Genomic DNA, 18,879 nt, shown 5'->3' on the forward strand with positions numbered 1-18,879 from the left:
GACTGGAGCTGCTGTTCTGTTGCCCCAGCACAACATTCCCATCCACACAACACAGGTGGCAGAAGCAGCCAAATGTGGCTTTGAACTGTTACCCAGTTGACCCTACTCACCTGACCTTTAACTCCCTGACTTTTGTTACCCAACTGAAATCCCACTGCACCATGAAGTCATGCATGCTGTAGAAAATAGAAAAGTAACTGGAGGCTCAACATGTGACCTTCTTCTGTGAAGGGATGGTGAAGCTTGAACACTGTTGGACCAGGGGCACTGAAGTTAAAGACGAAAATAAGGCAAGAACAATCCTCTCCTGTGAAGTCTTCTGGTGAGGCCGAGAACTCTTTAAAGCACCCCTGTAGATGAAACATCCTGTAGCGTTGGGTGACTGGAAGTGTTGATCTGAATCACCTCCAGTGTGTGAAATGGGTGTGAGTGATTTCTCATAGCAGAATTCAGTTTTGACAGCTTCCTTACCTCTGCCACCTTAACATCACACTACAAACAGCTTTTTCTCTATCTGAATACCAGTTGTCTTCATGGTGACTCATACCAAACTCCTGCAGCAGTTTTTGTGCAACTTCTGTCCTCACAAAAGGAAGTTTCTCTGCAATAAAACCATTATTGACCTTGATGTTACCTCATTGCAGCAACCCCTGAAAGCATGCAGTTAATGCCTGATTATGACTTCACACCTGCTTAGAGGTGTTATCTTCTGATGGAGGCATTCACCAGTTGCACGCGCATGTACGGGCACGCGCACGCACTTCCCCAACATACAGTGTTTACAAACAAGTGGCCTACAGATGGCAGGGTCACTCATTCTGATGATAACATGGCCTGCAGACAGAACAGGATTATAAACCTGCAACCACAGCTGGTCGTCATGAGGTACGTCTGTCTAACTGTCTGTCTGTCGAGGAAACTAGATGTGCTGCCACACACTGTGACAATAATAATTTATAAGTCAGCTAACCTCATCCTTCCAAAGTAACAAGATGCTGCAAAGAGAGCATGGTGTAAAAGCGGGCATGGATTCTGTAGTGGAGGAGGAAGACCCATCATGCACCGTGGCTTTGCTTTGCTGCGCCTTGGACTTCGAGCAAACCTAAACCACACGACCTCCTTCCACACACGTGGTCGATTCTGGGTTCAGACATACGATTAGTCGGTGATATCGATGCATCACCGTGGATTATCGACAATCTCTACCTGTAGTGATTATTACGATTGGTTGCACGTGTAACCTGGTCGCTCCGCTCCTTTCTTGTTGGGTTAAAACACTTCATCCGTCTCTTACTGCACCCCGGGCAGCATATGCGCGTATAGCTACCCACCAACCGACCTTGAATCTGTCCTCGGATTAATTCGCATCTGTAATTGGTCGCAGCAGCGGAGCCGCATCAGCGTCCCGGACTGTGATTGGCTGAGAGCGTTGTCAGTGCCGCCGTACCCGCCTCCTGCTCTGTTTGGTTGGATCTCTCTGCTCCCCTTTCTCTCGGCGGTGGGTCGGAGCCGCTGTCCCTGGCCTCGCATGTTCCCCTCAGGATTCCTGTTTTGAATTTGATGCCCCTCTTGTAGATTTGCTCCATTTCCTCCGAAAGGGCCGCAGTCGGGCGTCCGTACACCGGTGTTTTAGTGCTCCAGTATTCAGCGTTGAGAGACTTCACCCCGAGCATGGCTGTGGTGAGCGGATCGTCTGGGCCGGTTGCCCGGCTCGAGGGCCGTGAATTCGAATACATGATGAAAAAGCGCTCGGTAACCATCGGCCGGAACTCGTCTCAGGGCTCCGTGGACGTGAGCATGGGTCACTCGAGCTTCATCTCCCGGAGACATCTGGAGATATTCACCGCCAGCGACGACGGCACTGGCAGCGGAGATTTCTACCTGAGGTGTCTCGGTAAAAACGGGGTGTTTGTAGACGGAGTGTTCCTGAGACGGGGCGCCCCTCCTCTGCAGCTTCCACGAATGTAAGTTTCCCCCCTTCCCGGAGAACATGTGGACGCTAGCGCCTGGTAGCCAGCCTGCTAAACTTAAAACTTTGGATTTACATCAGCCAGCAGGGTCTAGAGCACCACGTGTTTTAGCATGTTAGCAAGAACTCTGCATCCTGTTCCCAATGCCATTTTCTTTGTTGACATTCTTGTTAGCAACAGTGTTAATTAGCCGCCTGGCTTCACCCCACATTCCATCCAGTGGTTAACTTAGCTTCAGCCGCATTTCTCTGAGTCTTTAATGCAGCTAGTTAGCCAAAATAACAAATATAGACTCATACTATTGTTGATATTGACTAGTGGTGGGTTTTTCTATAACATGGACACCCTAATGTCACAAATGTGTTCTCGTGATACTGTAAACATTCGTCATTGTGCTCATGCCAACATGTTAGCTAGCAGTTAGCTTCTCTATAGTTGTGAATGGATCTCTTCTCGACCCCTAAACGTAAACAAACCAGCCCGTCCCCGCCCTGCCGGCTACCAACTGCACAACCTGTGGGACCTTTAACCTCAATTCGGATAACCCGAATTCACACTAACCAACGCCTTTCCTCAATAACTTGCTCACGTTAACTGTTAAACAAAGAGTCAAAGTGACGTTTTGCTTCTAAAATTAAATGAGAACTTTTTGGAAGAGAGGCTGGTGAAGTTTTGGAGTTCTGTCTTGCAGGTTGCAGCCTGCACAGTTTCATTGTTTGACTTGCTGATAAAGTGCTGTTGTGAAATATTCTGCTTTATACACAAACGTATATTAGGCAGTCCTTCACTTTTCCAAAACTTAGCATTTGTATTCCAGTAAATATTTCCTGCAGGGTTTGGATGCAAGCCATGTTGCTCATACAGCTAAAGTTCCTGGTAAAAATAAACAGTAAAGGCAGTCTAATGTCTTTCCTGAACAGAGACCATGCACAGACAAATTTGGTAATCTAGTTAACCCATTTGTTCTCTGTGATGATTAGTGATCTTTGCAAATTTTAAATTTCAGAATTTTTTTTATATAAAAAACAAAACAACAATTTAAAGACGTTCCCATGAAGTGTTTGAGACTGGTTGACAGTTTCATGTTTTTTTCTGGCATTTTATGGCAAAAACTATTAAAATACTTAGCAATCTCTTATGGACACCGTTAATTTGCTGCAGGCCTGAATTTGCCAACAGATCTCATTTTTCAGCTTCTAAAGATTTGCCAATGTCCTGTTTTCAAATCAAAAAGTTTTAATTCTTTTTTTATCTGCAAACACAATGAGTCACTGTGCAGTTTTCTGAGAATTTCTGACTGAAGGTTTGATAAGCTATATGAGTTATTGATACATCAAAAAGGATGATTAAACCACAATAACAATAGAAGTTTTTTTTATACATCTAGGACCAGAATGGAAGTCTTGGCTTTTTTCCGTCTACAGTCAACTTTAGTTTTGTAAGGAAAAATTGAAAGAATGAACAAAAGACAACCAAATTCTTGTAAGTGAAATTATGTAATTTCTTTCTAAGAAAAATGGGTGGAAAAATGTGTCCACACACAGAATTAGAACAACAAACCATTTCTGCATCACAAAAAATAAACCAAACCAGGGTGTTTACATGTTGGCCGTTTAGATTTGTTTGGGGTTTTAGCATGCCAAAAAAATGACTGCAGTTCATTCACTTCACTATCCTGTAATGTAGACAAACCTGCCAGCTTCTGCCAACGCTGGTCAGACTTTGCACACTGCTCTCAGCTATTGTGCAATCCCTCAATATGAAACCACTTTTTTTCTTTGCTCTGCACAAAGTCGACTTGTTTTGACTTGATGCAATTTCCAAATTGGCCTGTTGCACAGGACTATTTTCTTCAGCTGCACAGAGTTTGAGAGCTACTGCACTGCTCTTCAGCCTCATCATACATCCAGTATTTCAATACACTTTTAAGTAGGCACCATAAGGAACAGGGCAGAACTAGCAGTGGTTTCAGATTCTTGTATTGATTGAACAGACTGTCAATAAGGAGCTTTTAATTAGTCTTTACTACACGGACTTCTACGAGTAAGACACCAACTAGCACGGCCTCACTTGCTTTACTGTAATCCTAAAGCTATAGACGACCATTAAACAACCAACACCGTGCATGATAAGATGAGCACAGCTGAAGAGGCAGATTGACAGCATGAGAGAACTCGCAGAGCTGTGGCTCAGGGGACAGGTCTGTTGTATTCCAGGGATTCCTCTTTGGTGATGTAAACAGAGCCAGCAGAAAGCCACAGCCTTCCCTTCCCCTTCCTCCCTCCCCTCCTGGTCCTCTCCCACACCCACAAATTCACTCCAAGTTGGTGCTCTTCCTGTCTTCTTTTGTTTACATTCTTTTTTGCAGCCTGGGTGGGGGTGAACATCAAGTGAAAGCTTTCAGTCGAACAAGCTTTGTTTGTTGATGTCCTCACAGCTTAGCAGCGTAGCAACTGTGCATTTGCGTTTTTGGAGTCTAGGCCTCGTTGTTCATGCAAGAGAAAAATCGGGTTTATAAAGAGGCTTCTGTGATTGCATGAAGGAGGAGGCTGTTCAGTAACATAATAAGCACAGCTTTTCCTTCTATAAACCTTATCTGGACAATAAGAAAAAAATAGGAATTAAAACTGATGTGTTGCACGTAGTGTTGAGGGTAAAGCATTGAATACTGGTCTTGAATGGTTGGTTAGATTATCAGGACTGAGTACCTATTTTATCTCAAATATTTCCTGATAGAAATCATAAACCTTCCAAAATTTTTGACAGTATTTTACTGTCCTAAATAAATACATGAAACCCTTTGGTGTCTTAATAATAACTGAAGTGATTAGCACTTTATACGTTTTTTTATTCCACAGGTCTGACGCTCTGAAATCATAGCAGCACTCATATCTAACACAATCAAATGTTTGTCAGTCATAGTTTACAGACAGAAAATGACTGATGATCTTTATTTTTAGCTTTAATCTTTTATTCCTTCTCAACATCTGAGTGGCCCCAATGAACAATTATTTTCATCATCTGTCACCCCTGGTTTGGTCAATAAAATGTCAGAAAATGGTGAAAAAGGTTTCCCAAAACTCAAGACAACATCCTTGTATATCTTGTTTTGTCCACAAATCAAAGATATTAAGTTTTACTGTGACAGATGAGCTAAAATAATTATATGTTTAAATTTCTGAAGCTGGAAACCGAAAATTTAGACTTTATTTCTTTACAAAAAAAAAAAAAAACTGACTTAACTATCAAAAAAGTTGAAAGTTAATCTAATAGCTGACAATCAATATTTTCAGCTCTAACTGCAACTGACAGTTACTTACACTGTCAATTAACCTTCACATCAGTTTCTTGATTAATCTTTTGAGTAATCAGGAAATTGAAAAAAACACACCCTATTGCAATTTCCCCATAGCACAAACTGACATTTACTTAGATACTTCCTCACCGCAATGTCAGAAAACACCTCAAAGCAAAAGTTTTGTATTATTTCTTGAGAAGTGCCTAGAAATTCATTTCTAATCAAAATAGTTGAATGCTGTACTGCTACTGTCTGTATGACCAGACAGTCAATAAATGGCCTACTTGTGCAATATACACTCACTGTGACACATTTTTGATAATATTCGTATATCAAAGGGCTGTTGGAGTTTGAGCCAGTATTTATACTTGCACATACAGCTGCGTTCACTGACAGCAGGATGACATACAGCGAAGAACATAAAGGAACCGAGCAGTGTCTGATATTTTATCTGTTATTGATATATTTAGATTTCATTGTTCCTGCTCTGTCAGTGGCTCGATATTAAAATTGTCTGATGTTATTTCAGGATCTTCCACGACTTTATCGGCTCTGCAGAGAAAACGCAACCCTTCCTGAAAGGGTACATGCATAAATGAAAGTGTCTCCCCTCACCAGTCTGGCTTCAGGAAGTGTTTCAGCCTCCTCCTGTGAGCTGCTAAGCTAATTCGAGATGTAGGTGTCGTGGATACAGTTCTCTCAGCAGATGCCAGCTCTGTGAGGGCCTGGCAAAAAAACTGCTGTGCCTGGCAGTCTTCTACTAAGTGAAAACCAATGTGTGCCTGCGCCGTCTCCAGGGTGTCAGGCAGCCCGATCCGAGCAGCGATTTAGAGGAGTCCTTTCTATTCAGGGGTATCTGTGAGCGTTGCCTCCATGGTTCAACTTCATTCCTCGGATATAAACATCTATTGTACACTAGGGATATTGCTATAAGTCCAGAATACTTTAATTACCAAAAAAAATCCACCTTACAACTTCTGGTTCTGTTGGTGATGTCCTTGCATGCCCATTCTGATAGATTTTTCCTTTTTTTTGCCCTTTGGATGTCAAATTGTGAAGTAAATTATGGCATTTTTCAACAATCTGAAACATCAGTGATTAATTTAACTATTAGTGCAAATGGCACTAATAGTTTTGGAGGGGTTCATGACATCCTCAAGATATAGATGTGCTAGTGCTCTGTAATGCAGGAGAAGGGGATGTTGTGTTTAAAAGAAGTTTAAACTAATGAGAGTGCGTTATAATGCAGTCCACATTCGCTTTCCTAAAGAATCTGACATTGAACTAAAGTCGATTGAGTTGTTCCTTTATTCCCGCCACTTCTTTAAAGTTTGAAGCTGCACAAGAGTGAAATTTAAGACTAAATGAGAATAGACAGAGAGGAATTCTAACGTTTAGCTCCCCCAAAACAGTGGATCCTTCAATGTCCGGAATACCGTGCAGTGTTTTGGTTGTAGCTCCCTACTAACTGCTTTAAAATTCAGACCGCGAGCTTCTAATCCACATAGTCACATAATCAAGGTTAGTCTTGGCCTCTGTGTAAAATTGGTGGAGTGCCCCTTTATTTTCTGTTAAGTAACTTCACATTTGGTGGATATGACTCCAGGCTGCTGCGTTTTTAAAAAGTCGGCCAATGGCCTCACCTTTATCCACAAATTTCCCATCTGACGGCGTCAGCTTCTCCGATGGTTTGGTGTCATGATGATCAGCAACACGACTCGCTGTTTGTTTGTTTTTTTTTAATCAATTTTACATAAATGAAGAGAACTGCAGCAGCCTAGTTTACCAAGAGGAAACAGGACATGCAGCAGATCCAGCCTAGAAGCAGAGACACCAAATCCTCTCTTACACACAGCCTCTTTGGAGCATAATTTAATGCAGCAACAAGGCATTCTGCATATAAAGGAAAATGGAACAAGTCCTTACCCTATTTTCTGCCGCGTGCTGAAAGTCATTGTGGAAAATGTAGGAAGGCTTACACAGTGTTGGCTTTAACAGAGCAGTCAGTGTCAGTGCAGCAGTTTTTAATACCTGCTTAAGCTTTAGTTATTGATCATATTCACAATTACACACTAAATATAGCTTATAAAATGTCACTGTACAGCTCACATTCATGTCCTCATAAGGCATCATTTGTCCAACCAACAGTCGAAGTCCTAAATATTCCATTTTGCACAACAAATCTTAACATATTTTTTTGATAAATCACTAATGATTGATCATTAGTGATTGATCAGTGTTATTGTGAGTTCATTTTCTGTTTTCAGATTTGCATGATTGAATGACTCAACTTGCTGTAGAAGTTTCATTTGAGGCATGTTGGCTTTGTTGACACGGTGCTGTGGCTCTTACACGACCGGCATGTCTTATATTTAACACTCTGCCTAATTTAGCTCTGTTTCCAGTGCGGCCACCACTTCCTCTCATAACAGGGACACATCGTCGTATCATTAAGCCAGTGCCTCAGGTATTTACATTTCATTAGTGTACACACTGAAGGCAGGCAGAAATCCATAAATGATTCTACCCAAGCAGGGGTTTATGTGCTGTTGTCCAGGACTGAAATGCTGTTTTCGGTGCTTTGGAGCTTGTTTTATTAAAGATGTTTTTAACTCCTGTGTGCTTGTCCTTTTGCAGGTGCACTTTCAGGTTCCCCAGCACAAACATTAAGATCACATTCACAGCCCTGTCCAGTGGGAAGAAGGTGAAGCGTGAAGCGCCCGAGTCCCCAGTGAAACCAGTCCAGCCCCAGATCTCCCCCCTGACCATCAACATTCCAGACAACATCGCTCACCTAATGAGCCCCCTACCATCGCCTACTGGCACCATTAGGTACGCATTGTTGGAAATTCTGTATTTGTTTTGTTTTTTTTAAAAGTCGTTCCTACGTTAGAAATATGTAACTGCTTCTTTTACGGTTTCACTTATCAAAATTGTCCTTCCAAGTGAAGGTAAAGAGAGAACTGAGAAATCTATTCTGTGTGATGTGACACACTTATAATGGCACAAATCATTTAAAAAGTAGAAGCAAAACTTAAATTTTGATAACTTGTTTCTTTGTACATGCTCACAGGTGTTACTCTTACTGAAAAACTAATGGTGATGCTGCATGCTATGTATATTTTACTACTACTATATTTTTTAATTTGTTTTAATGCACGTCTCCTATCTGCTTGTATAAAGACAACCTGCGGTTCAGCTCAATTTTTGTCAAGTGACTGTTGGTAGCAACTGCCTCACTAATTGCATTCTGGTTTTGACAAGGACAGAATTTATTTATTTTTTATTTTTTTTTGCAGAATCTGATTAGAACAAAAGCTTGATTTTCAGTGAATTTTTGAATGAGAATTACATTAAAGGGATTTTGAAGTTTCCTGTTCTAATGGCATCCCCTAGAGGAGCAAATAAAGGACAATTGAAAAGTTGAAAAACTGAAAATTATTATTAGATAGCATAAAGTTGCTTCATTCACTGTACAGATCTGAAGTCAATTTCTGGAGATTAATCTTCAAAATTTCCCCACATTGGAGTTTTTTGTGACTTCACAGCAGCTTAGTGTGTTTTAATTAATCTTGAATGAAAATTTGAATGAATCATTTTAGTTCTGTCAGACATTGAACGCTTTACTCCATCTTGATAAAGTGCAAGTTTGGTGGACTGAACACACCCAGAGCAAGGATGGAAATAAGTGCAGGATGTTTTCATTATATAATCAGTACAAAAACTTCATCAATCTCTTCAGCTTTTCAGCACTTTTCTCTAGTGCCGTATAGTTTTCTCGTCCTGGGAGTGTTCTGTGGAAAGAAAACTCACTCCCCCGCAGCTCCTCTGCGACCTTGACGGTGTCAGCTGACCTTGACGTGGCCCCTATGTCGTGATCAGCTTAGGCTTATTTCTCCAACTGCAGGGCTCAGAGAGGGAAGCGGCTCCATGTCAGACCCTTAGATCCTCTCAAACCCTGACCTCAACCAGATGGCTACAAACAACCGACTAGTTTCTCCTGTCATTCACACGTTGAGCGACGGTTAAATGATAGTGTGTTGACAAATAAACATTTGAGGTAATGAAAGAGGCAGCAGGTGGCACACATGTGGGCGTCCTGATCTGCTGCTGCTTTGTTTGGTCTACCAACATCTCCAGGATCCCCTGAGGACCAAAACCAACATCAAATACGTAAATTGCCCTTTACATTAAGTCTTATCGGGCTATTCATATGTTTACTAGATAATTAGACTTGATTAAGGTGTTAAAGCGGTGCTGCTTTCAGCCTGATTGTGGCTCTCGAAGTGATTGCAGTGTTTCCAGACAACCTGGGAGGTACAGCGATTTGCATAGATGTCGGCCAAAAGCGTGCCACTGCAGCACAGACCGCAGATGACCCGAGTCGCAGAACATTGTTATGCTCCTTCTGGGAAATGCCAAGCCTGTTATAGCACTTAATCCAAACCTATAGTTGGCTGTTTACTTCTTCTTTGCTACTGTAAGTGTAAATTATCTTTAAAATAAGTTTCTTGGTAGCTGACTGTCTTCTTTTGTTTTTTTTCTTCCTCCCCCTGCAGTGCTGCTAACTCCTGCCCCTCCAGTCCTCGGGGTGCAGGCTCTTCAGGCTACAGGATGGGTGGTCGCATGGTCAGCTCTGCCGAGCTGCAGCTTATAAATGACAACTCCCAGCCTGAGAACGACAAAGAGGCCTCTGGAGGGGACAGTCCCAAGGTGAGAGCTCAGGCCTGGTCGCTCTGTGCACACGTCAACGTTACAGGTTGTATGAAAGTGTGGAGAATGTTGCTGCTGACCAGTTATCACAGCATTTCAGACATTCTTTTAGTTTTTCTCACACCTTTGAGTTTCTGGCTCCTCGTTCATGCAAAGAGTGTAATAAGAAGCGTCTTCATGACGTCACAATTAACGGTTTTGTTTGTAAAATGTAAGAGGACGAAATAAAAATTTCCCAGAGCCCAAGGTTCTCTTGAAACAGTTCAGCCCTTCTACAATTAAAAATGCGACAAATATGTCAGGATCACATGTAAAAAGCAGAAACCAGCAATGAAACCATCAAAATATTGTCCAGTTGATTCAGTTTTGATCAATTCATAAGCCAGTCGCTTTTTCTCAGTGTATAATATCGCCATCTGACCATTTAGTTCAAAGCATTTAGCATGTTGAGTTCAACCTGCACATATAGGCACTAATAATACAGTTGGTATTTTTATGATGTGTAATTTTGTCTCATATTCAGATTATTTCTGAACAGTATGAGTGGGTAAATGATGTAGCATGTTCCTCTTAAGAATACAGCAATCAATATGAAATCAAAACTGGAATTTCAAACAACGCAAATCACAAACACCAGTCAGTGATTTCACACATTCATGCTGTCTTTCTATGTATAGCAGTTGTACTTTTGATGGTGTTTCATGTGTTGACACTCCCTCGTGTTTACAATCTGTTACATCGTGAATAATGAGCTGAAGCTTGGTTTTGTTTTATCGAAAATTAAATCAGGAAAAACCACAATTAGATCGTTTCTCAAATTGCTCAGCCTTTGAATACACAAACAAGGAAACAGCTGTGGGCATGCTTGTGTTCATCAGTTGGGTCAGTCAGGGTTGCATTACACTCAGTGTCATTTCTTTAGTTGAAATACGTGTGAAGAAGTTTGTTTACAGATTTTTTATTTTATTTTTATTTTTTTTGCTGTGATTCATTAATCTGTACTGTTGGTCTCTGCTCCACAGGATGACTCCAAACCTCCGTACTCCTATGCACAGCTGATAGTCCAGGCCATAACGCTGGCCCCGGACAAGCAGCTCACACTAAATGGAATCTACAATCACATCACAAAGAACTACCCTTACTACAGGACAGCAGACAAGGGCTGGCAGGTTTGTTTTGCCCCATGTTCGTTGGTTAGAGTAAGACTTTGACTGTTACGGCTGTAAAACATCAATCTGCGACAACTCCACACTAGTTTCCCAGTTCCAAACAATAAAAGAAGAAATCTGCTATTTCTTGCTGTAATTTCAAATTTTTCCTTCCCCTGCTGCAGAACTCGATCCGTCACAACTTGTCGTTGAACCGTTATTTCATCAAAGTGGCGCGGTCGCAGGAAGAACCGGGTAAAGGGTCATTCTGGAGGATAGACCCGTCATCAGAGGGCAAACTCATCGATCAGGCCTTCAGGAAACGAAGGCCCCGGGGCGTCCCCTGCTTCAGGACCCCACATGGACCCCTCTCCTCCAGGTCTGTCTTTGTGTCAGTGTTAGACTGCAGCTTAAAGTCCAAAGAAGCTCAAGGATCACAGTTTACTGCAGTTAATCCCGGCGTAAAAGCGTGATATCAAACACTTGGTGCTCGTAAACTGTTCTGCTTTTGGAGTTTTGCCTCAGATATTTTCAGTGCAAGGCTACTAATCTCACAGTGTGCAGTTTTACAGTTTACATTCATTATACCCAGGAAACCAAAAATACACTCACACATTCTCCTGCCACTAACTGGAGTACCATATCAGTCATTATCGCTGTCATCTGTTTACATTTCAGTGTTCAAACACACAGCTGCAAAACTAAGTGTTCATATGTCTCTGCAGCATGATAATGATGATAATACAGATTTTCTTGAGGAAATTGTCCTACATATTAGACTAAACAAACAATTTAAGAGCTCTAAAATGTTTGTATCATAAAGCTTCCAGGTTTTAACTTTGATATACATAGTTACATGTCCTTGTGCAGCTATTTTGTATGAGGAAACTGTAAAAAAAAAAATAAAAAAAAAACAATGCATATTTATGTCTTACTTTCCAGTCAGAGATAAAAATAACAATGAGGTTATACAGAGACTCTGCTTGAAATGTTCCATGTGTCTTTTGGTTCCTGATAAGCCTGTTTGAGAACATTAAAATAGTGATAAGATGCCGTCTTTGTCCTCTACCAGTCAAACAAAGATATTCTTTTAAACACTTTAGATGAGATGTGTGGATAGAAAGTAAAAATTCAGATGAAAACAAGTTGTTACAGAGAAAATGTTTAAAAACAAAATGGATGGAATTGTACATTTCCGTTTTTCCCTCATGAAGTTTGCTTTATTTTTTCATGATTAAAACAATCCCCTGAAAGACCAAATGTAACTGTTAATTTACCCTATTGTAGGTGTTTTCTGTACAGCTACAGACTTATATTTTGCCTCCACGCCACAGACCATGTCTTTGTACATAAACTTTTTAAAAACTAATGTAGGAGTAATACTGTTAAGCTAATGACATGCTCTTTTAACACAATCCTGTTGTCTGAGAACATCAGAATATAGAGACAAATCACCTTTTCAGTTGTTAATACCACTCCAACTGCTCTCTCCGTGCCCCTCAGGAGTGCCCCAGCGTCTCCCAATCATTCGGGGGTTCTCTCCGCTCACTCAAGCGGCGTGCAGACCCCTGACAGCCTATCACGAGAGGGCTCCCCGGTCCCCCTGGAGCTGGAGACCTCCTCTGCTCCCGCCCCGGTGTCCACCACAGCGGTCCAGCCAAAACTGGCAGTGATCCAGGAAGCACGCTTTGCACAGAACACACCAGGTACCAGACTGTCGCTTCCGTCTTTTTGTGCGACAGCTTAACGCCTCGTAACATCCAGTACAGATGCACTATCACTGCACACAGTCTTTGCTTGCATACACAGAGGTCAAACGTTTAATTGTGGCTGTCGGAGCTTCTTTCGGACGCTGGTTGTACGCTTTTATTGCCACTCGCATTGTTTGTTGGAACATTTTATTGTTCCCAGTTAAAACAGTTACAAGTCATATAAAATTTGTCTGGTTCTTAACAGATTTGTACCAAAAAGTTTCATTTGCTGCCCTTGACAAAGGATTTATTTTTTTTAACTTTCCTTGAATATTAAACCTGATATCAGTCTGTATAGATACCTCTCTGGTGTGTTTATTCTGCCCCTGTACTTTATGTTTTCCCCTTTTTACCTTTTCCTCACTGTGTCACTGAGATACCGTCTACAGCCTCGTGTTTATGACCCTCACAGTTCCTCTGTATAAATATAATCTGTTCTCATGAATAAATATTGCCTTGTGCTCTGCATTTCCTGCTCCAGGCTCGCCTGTTAGCAACCAGCCGGTACTCATAGCAGTCCAGCGTCAGTTACCTCAAACCATTAAGCCAGTGACTTACACCATGGCCTCCCCAGTGAGCACCAGCACCTCCCAGCCTGCTGTCCAGACTGTCCACGTCCTGCAGCAGATTCCAGCGGGCTCCCTCAACCCCGCCACCGCCGTCATCGCCCAGCCAGCCACCATCATCAAGAGCGAGCCGCAGGAGAACGGAGAGCACACAGAAGTCAAAGGTGAGATGCGAGACGATGAGAAATCTTTTAAGTCAAAGCTTTGAAGCGCTGAGTGAAAGACCCCAATATTGATTATTGTAAATTGGCTTTGAGTGCATGAATTGAATCCAGGTATTGAGGGAAAAGAACTGAAGCTGCTGGAGCCACTGGCATGTTATTTTCTAAATAACGATGAATGATTTCCCATGAAAAGTTTCCCCCTGTCTAAAATTTGCTTTATAATTTCAAAAAAATACCTGAAAAAAAACCCCAAAAGCAATAGTTCATTGAATGTATTACAAGTGTTTTATGTGTAGACTCAGACTTACTTTATGCCTCCACAACACAGACGACATGTTTCAGGTAATTACATATGATTTCCCTTGAAAGGTTTTTCAAATTCTGCATTTGAAACCGCTGATATAAATCATATTAAAACCTATGAAAGTGTTTCTTGGCAGTTTCTTTACTAACAAAAAGGTCTTAATGCTTTCCAACTTTAATTATTTTTCTGTATTACAAAAATAAAGCCTTTCAGTAAAGTATGGAAATAAAATCTGAGAAATTATTCCTAAAAAAGGAAAATCATTGGTATTAAAGTCAGTGATTCTGCAATGACATCTTTATCAAAGACAGCCAGCCTCAGGTAACTGCTGTTCTGTTCAAATTCAGTTAGCATTTGTTATAAATAAAAGTATTTATTTGTCCACAAAAAAGGCTTCCATGCATATTTAAAAAGCCTCTAGTTTATTGTTTTATAGTTCTGGAATAATTTATGTGTCTATCGTTTATTAAACTGCTTACATTGTTGGTGGTTTCCATGTATTGCATCTTATGTGGTTTCTATTTCTGAAAAAAAAAGAGTTATAATGAAACTAAGGCAGGAGTGCCACAGAACACGAGCAACGTTTGGTATTTGACAGCAGAGACTAGATGGTCAGAAAGTTGCATTTAAATATAAAAGATGCTTCCTATGAGCTGCTGGAATTTCTCATCTTCTCCTGCAATTGTAGAGCTGCTCTTTGATCTTTGTGTTAGTTCCAGACGTTTTTTAAAAATATTTTCATCTTAGAAATAAAGATCAGTTCTTGCAGTCAAGCCTGCCAGTTCTGAATTAAGTCCAGAATGAGGTTGCCGCTCTTTAAGCAGCTCTTCCTCTCCTTTCTTATGGAAACATATTTAAAAATACCTCTTCATGCAATCTCACATGCTCTGTGATGAAAGTGATTATTTAAAAACATCACGCCACAAACAGTTAACTATTATTCTACGTTATTGCATTCGCGTTGTTTGATTTATTGACATTTTCTCTCATGTGCTTCAACCGTAGAGCAGCTCAGCAGCATCAGATCAGGTGTCGTCTGTGTTTTTGTTTAGTATTACTAAGACAGCACAGTTCTAAGGTTTCTAACGGACACCTTATCCACCTCTAAAGTCTTTGTTTTTGTTCCTCCTCCTCAGTCAAAGTAGAGACGGTTCCCACCATCACCTCTATAGGTGCCTCCAGCCGCATCATCCAGAGCTCCCAGTCAGCCCTGCAGACTGTTACCATAGTGCAGCAGGCCCCCGTGGGTCAACACCAGCTGCCCATTAAGGCCATCACACAGAATGGCACCCACAGCATAACCACTGCCATCCAGGGACCTGCCAGCTCAGGTGAGTCACCCAGTGAAGAGCAGGTGTGGGGAGGTTCATGCAAGTTCTTCCTTAGAGAATCATCGACTTTGTTTGTTTTACTGCATTGCATTTGAACAGATGTCAGCTGGGCTGCAACTATTCTTTTCATTGTTGATTGTTATCTCTATCAGTTGTTTGGTCTGTGAAATGTCTAAAAAGGTTTCTAAATGTCAGAGTTGTTTGGTTTTGCCTACAATCCAAACATACACAGTTTCTGTTGTAGAAGAGAGAAATCAGGACGTATTCACATTTAAGAAGCTGGAATCACAGAATTTAGATTTAGTTTTTTTGAAGTTATTCAAAACCAGTAGATCAGTTATTGAAATAATCAAAGATTAATTTAACAGTTGACATTGAGTCCATTAATCACTGTAGCTCAGAGCCCACTATTATGTTAGATTACACATTTATGAACCAAAAGAAATACACAAAACCCCATTACTCATGTTCTGGCTAATTTTATGGAGTTGTATATGTTTTAATTATGACATAACTTTTAGTCCCAGCACAGCTCCACATAGTTTGTTTTGTAGAGCAATGCTCAATTTTTTTTCTCATTCCAGATACAAGCAACAGATTATAGGTGGGGAAATACAGAACTTTATTTAAGAAGCAGAAAACACTGGATTGTTTCACTTTAAAAATGCCCCAACAGTTAATCAGTAATCACAACACTCACTTATCATTTTAGCTCCAATTTCATACTCGCATTCACCAAATTTGACATGATGGCGACTGAGGAATTACACAAACTCAAGTAAACCACAAGATCTGACGATATTGTTTAACAAGAAACCATTTCTCTGCCTCCGCTGAATCTTAGAAACTCTGAAACACTTGCAGCCTCTGATCCAAACCACACTGGCCACAGGCCTGCTGCTTATAGATGTCAGTTAACCACAGTTTGAGCAGCTCCAGCAGCTAAGTGTTTCCTCTGTTAACTCATCCCTCCCCTCCTGTTTTCCAACAGCTCCAGCTGTGGCGAGCCCCCTCCACCTGCTGGCGGCCCACGCCTCGGCCTCAGCCTCCCTCCCCACCAAGCGGCAGAACGGGGACCGTCTGACCAGCGAACAGTCGGACGCCAAGCGCATCAAATCAGAGGACGAGACGGCCGCCGCGGCAGACTCGGACTCGTCGGCAGCTAACGACCAAGGCAGCCACAACTAGTCTGTTGAACCACACAACCCCACCACCACCACCACCTTCAGCTTCTCCTCCCCCCGCCACGGTTTCTCTCTTCTCTTTCTCGTCACCCGTCGTACGTTTCGTTTCTCCTCTTCCTACCACTGACTCCCGAGGTGCCAAACGGAGAAGATTCTTTTCACTTTCAGTTTAGGTTATCTGTTCTAGAGCATCACCAGAAAAAAAATGTCCACCCCTTTGAAAAGTAAAAAAACAAACAAAAAACAAACAGGAATGTGGGTTAAGAACAAAAATAAAGCAAAAGACAAAGGTGTCCCCTGTGAGCCAGTGAAACAGGAGGGACTAAAGAGAGACCACAGGAAGCCTTAACAACAGTTAACACTTATGAGCTGACTTATGACCTCACGTGATCCGACTGAAGACTCAGCTCGGGCTGGACGCCACCTTTCTGTCGCATCTACCTCAGAGCAGATTGGAGACTCCGGCAGCCAACAGACGACATCCTCCCCTCAGCTGTCGGGACGGCTCTGGACGACGTGACCAACCAAGCGACGAGTATGACGAGCACTCAATGGTTAGATTTTTTTTTTAATAATAACAAAGACACCGTCATTCAGAAAGGGATCAACTCGGAGCCAATATTCCTGAAACTCTGGCAGCTAGCCTCTCACAATACTGACCTTCCTTAATCGCAGCTGTACGTAGATATGCAGTATTTTGTTGTTCAAAAATGTGGAGCATAGGATTTTTTTTTAACGTATTTTCACTTATCTAGACAAGTAATAATTTAATTACAGGAAGCGTACAAAACGGTGAGGTCGGTGACATTTCGGTAACTAAGTTAGAAATCTCACTCTTTTTATGTGAACTTTTTTTCTGTTCAGTGAAAACAGTGTAATAGTTTTTCCGTAAACTTTTTGTTTCCTTTCCCCCTCGTTCTGACATATCCGTATGAAACTGCTTCGTTATACCTACATATTTTAATACTTACACAGATAACCGATATAAGCATACAAAATCTCCATGTGTAGTTCCAGATGTTGACCTTTGCATGTATCCGACAACGGAGAATTTGTTATCTGTAAATTGAACTGAGGAAAAAAGACCTGCTTTGTCCAAACCAGGCCTGCACTTGATTAAATGTTTGTGTTTTTCATTTCCCTTCCTCCTCCTTCTTTGTGTTTCTCCTCACACCCTCCTCTTCCTCCTGGTCCCTCCCAGCTGTGTTGACGTTGTGGTGTTGGCAGACCCCTCCAGCCACCTTCCCTTGTTTTGCTAGATTATTTTTTCTCTGTTCTGGCGACCCGGCGAGTCTGTTTTTCTGATTGTACACGTTCCAAACAATAGTAAAAGGAAAAAAAATTGATGTTTGTTCTGCTTCAGTGGAGAAATGCTTTTTTTTTAAAGAATAAATTAATTTAAAGTCCTCTTTCTGTATCTTTTTGATTCAATATTAAGACTTTGGATCAACTTTTTATGCTAAATATAACAACACAACTCCTATTCAGACAAACACTGGTTGTAGTTCCACCGCTCCCCACAGAGGGGCAGCAGAGGACCATTTTTTTTCAGACTGTTGGACATTAGACAGGCAGTGAATTTTGTCCCTGAACAACATGGCTGGATCCTAACGACACTAGTGTTTAGTTAGAGAATGTCTTTTTTTTCTTAATGGTATAATCAAAAACAAGGGAAATAGAGGCGGGAATTAAGAATATATGCATGCAAAATTTATTTTTAACAGTTATTGATGACTATTTCCTGAGCAACAAAACCTAGTCAAACTTTAAACTGCACCCGAAAGTAGCATAAAACTGAAATAAGCTGATTTTGAAGCTTAAAAGCCAAAAACATGAAGTTAAATGTAAATTATGGAGTTAAAAGTGGTTAAATGTGACTGTGCTCCTCTGTTGCAGATGGGAAAGTTTTTAGGAAGCAAGCTCTTTAAAGCTCTTGATGAAAATTACAATAAGAGGAAGAAAAGGGGGAAATTAAGCAAAAAGCAGCAGACAGCCGCCAATGAAAACAACTGTGTTTTGAGATGTTTGAAGATTTTTCAGCAGGCTGTTACAGAGACATGGAGAAGTGATGGGGTAAAAAAAATGAAGAAAATGAAGTCAGATTCAGTCAGTTCGCTGTTATTTTGTCTACGGTCAAGTTTCCAATGTCTGGAATTAACTTTCACCTTTCAAAAATGTCAAAATATAACTTCTGCACAATAAGAGAACCTTTATTGCTCCTGAAAGACACCTGAAATGCAGCAGATGATCCAGAGCACATTCTCAGACTCACCCTTCTGATATTTCATCAACAGACATCATTCTTAGTCTGTTCACTTAAGGTCGGAGCATTTCTCGACTCTGATGTTGCACTGATGTGTTTTTGTATAAACAGACGCCCAGGCAACAGTGAAACAATTATCCAGTCTGCACCCTGCAGAGCTCCTACATTCCTCCTTTGTGTTGGAGGA

General features: G+C 41.3%; 1 protein-coding gene across 2 annotated transcripts; it reads left to right on the plus strand.

Moving 5' to 3' along the window:
• Positions 1 to 865: 865 nt before the first annotated feature.
• Positions 866 to 17,836, plus strand: foxk2b (forkhead box K2b). Of its 2 annotated transcripts, none has more exons than XM_051941112.1 (9): positions 866 to 885; positions 7,906 to 8,100; positions 9,828 to 9,981; positions 11,004 to 11,150; positions 11,315 to 11,508; positions 12,633 to 12,835; positions 13,362 to 13,610; positions 15,051 to 15,245; positions 16,237 to 17,836. In XM_051941112.1, exons 1-9 carry the CDS (start codon positions 881 to 883, stop codon positions 16,431 to 16,433), a joined length of 1,539 nt encoding a protein of 512 aa, XP_051797072.1. In that variant the 5' UTR covers positions 866 to 880; the 3' UTR covers positions 16,434 to 17,836. The 2 variants fall into 2 exon arrangements, with proteins under 2 accessions (XP_051797072.1, XP_022045722.1); XM_022190030.2 differs by lacking the exon at positions 866 to 885 and adding an exon at positions 1,471 to 1,964.
• Positions 17,837 to 18,879: the final 1,043 nt, after the last annotated feature.

Source organism: Acanthochromis polyacanthus, chromosome 21 (assembly GCF_021347895.1).
Source record: "Acanthochromis polyacanthus isolate Apoly-LR-REF ecotype Palm Island chromosome 21, KAUST_Apoly_ChrSc, whole genome shotgun sequence".
Taxonomy (NCBI): Eukaryota; Metazoa; Chordata; class Actinopteri; family Pomacentridae; genus Acanthochromis; species Acanthochromis polyacanthus.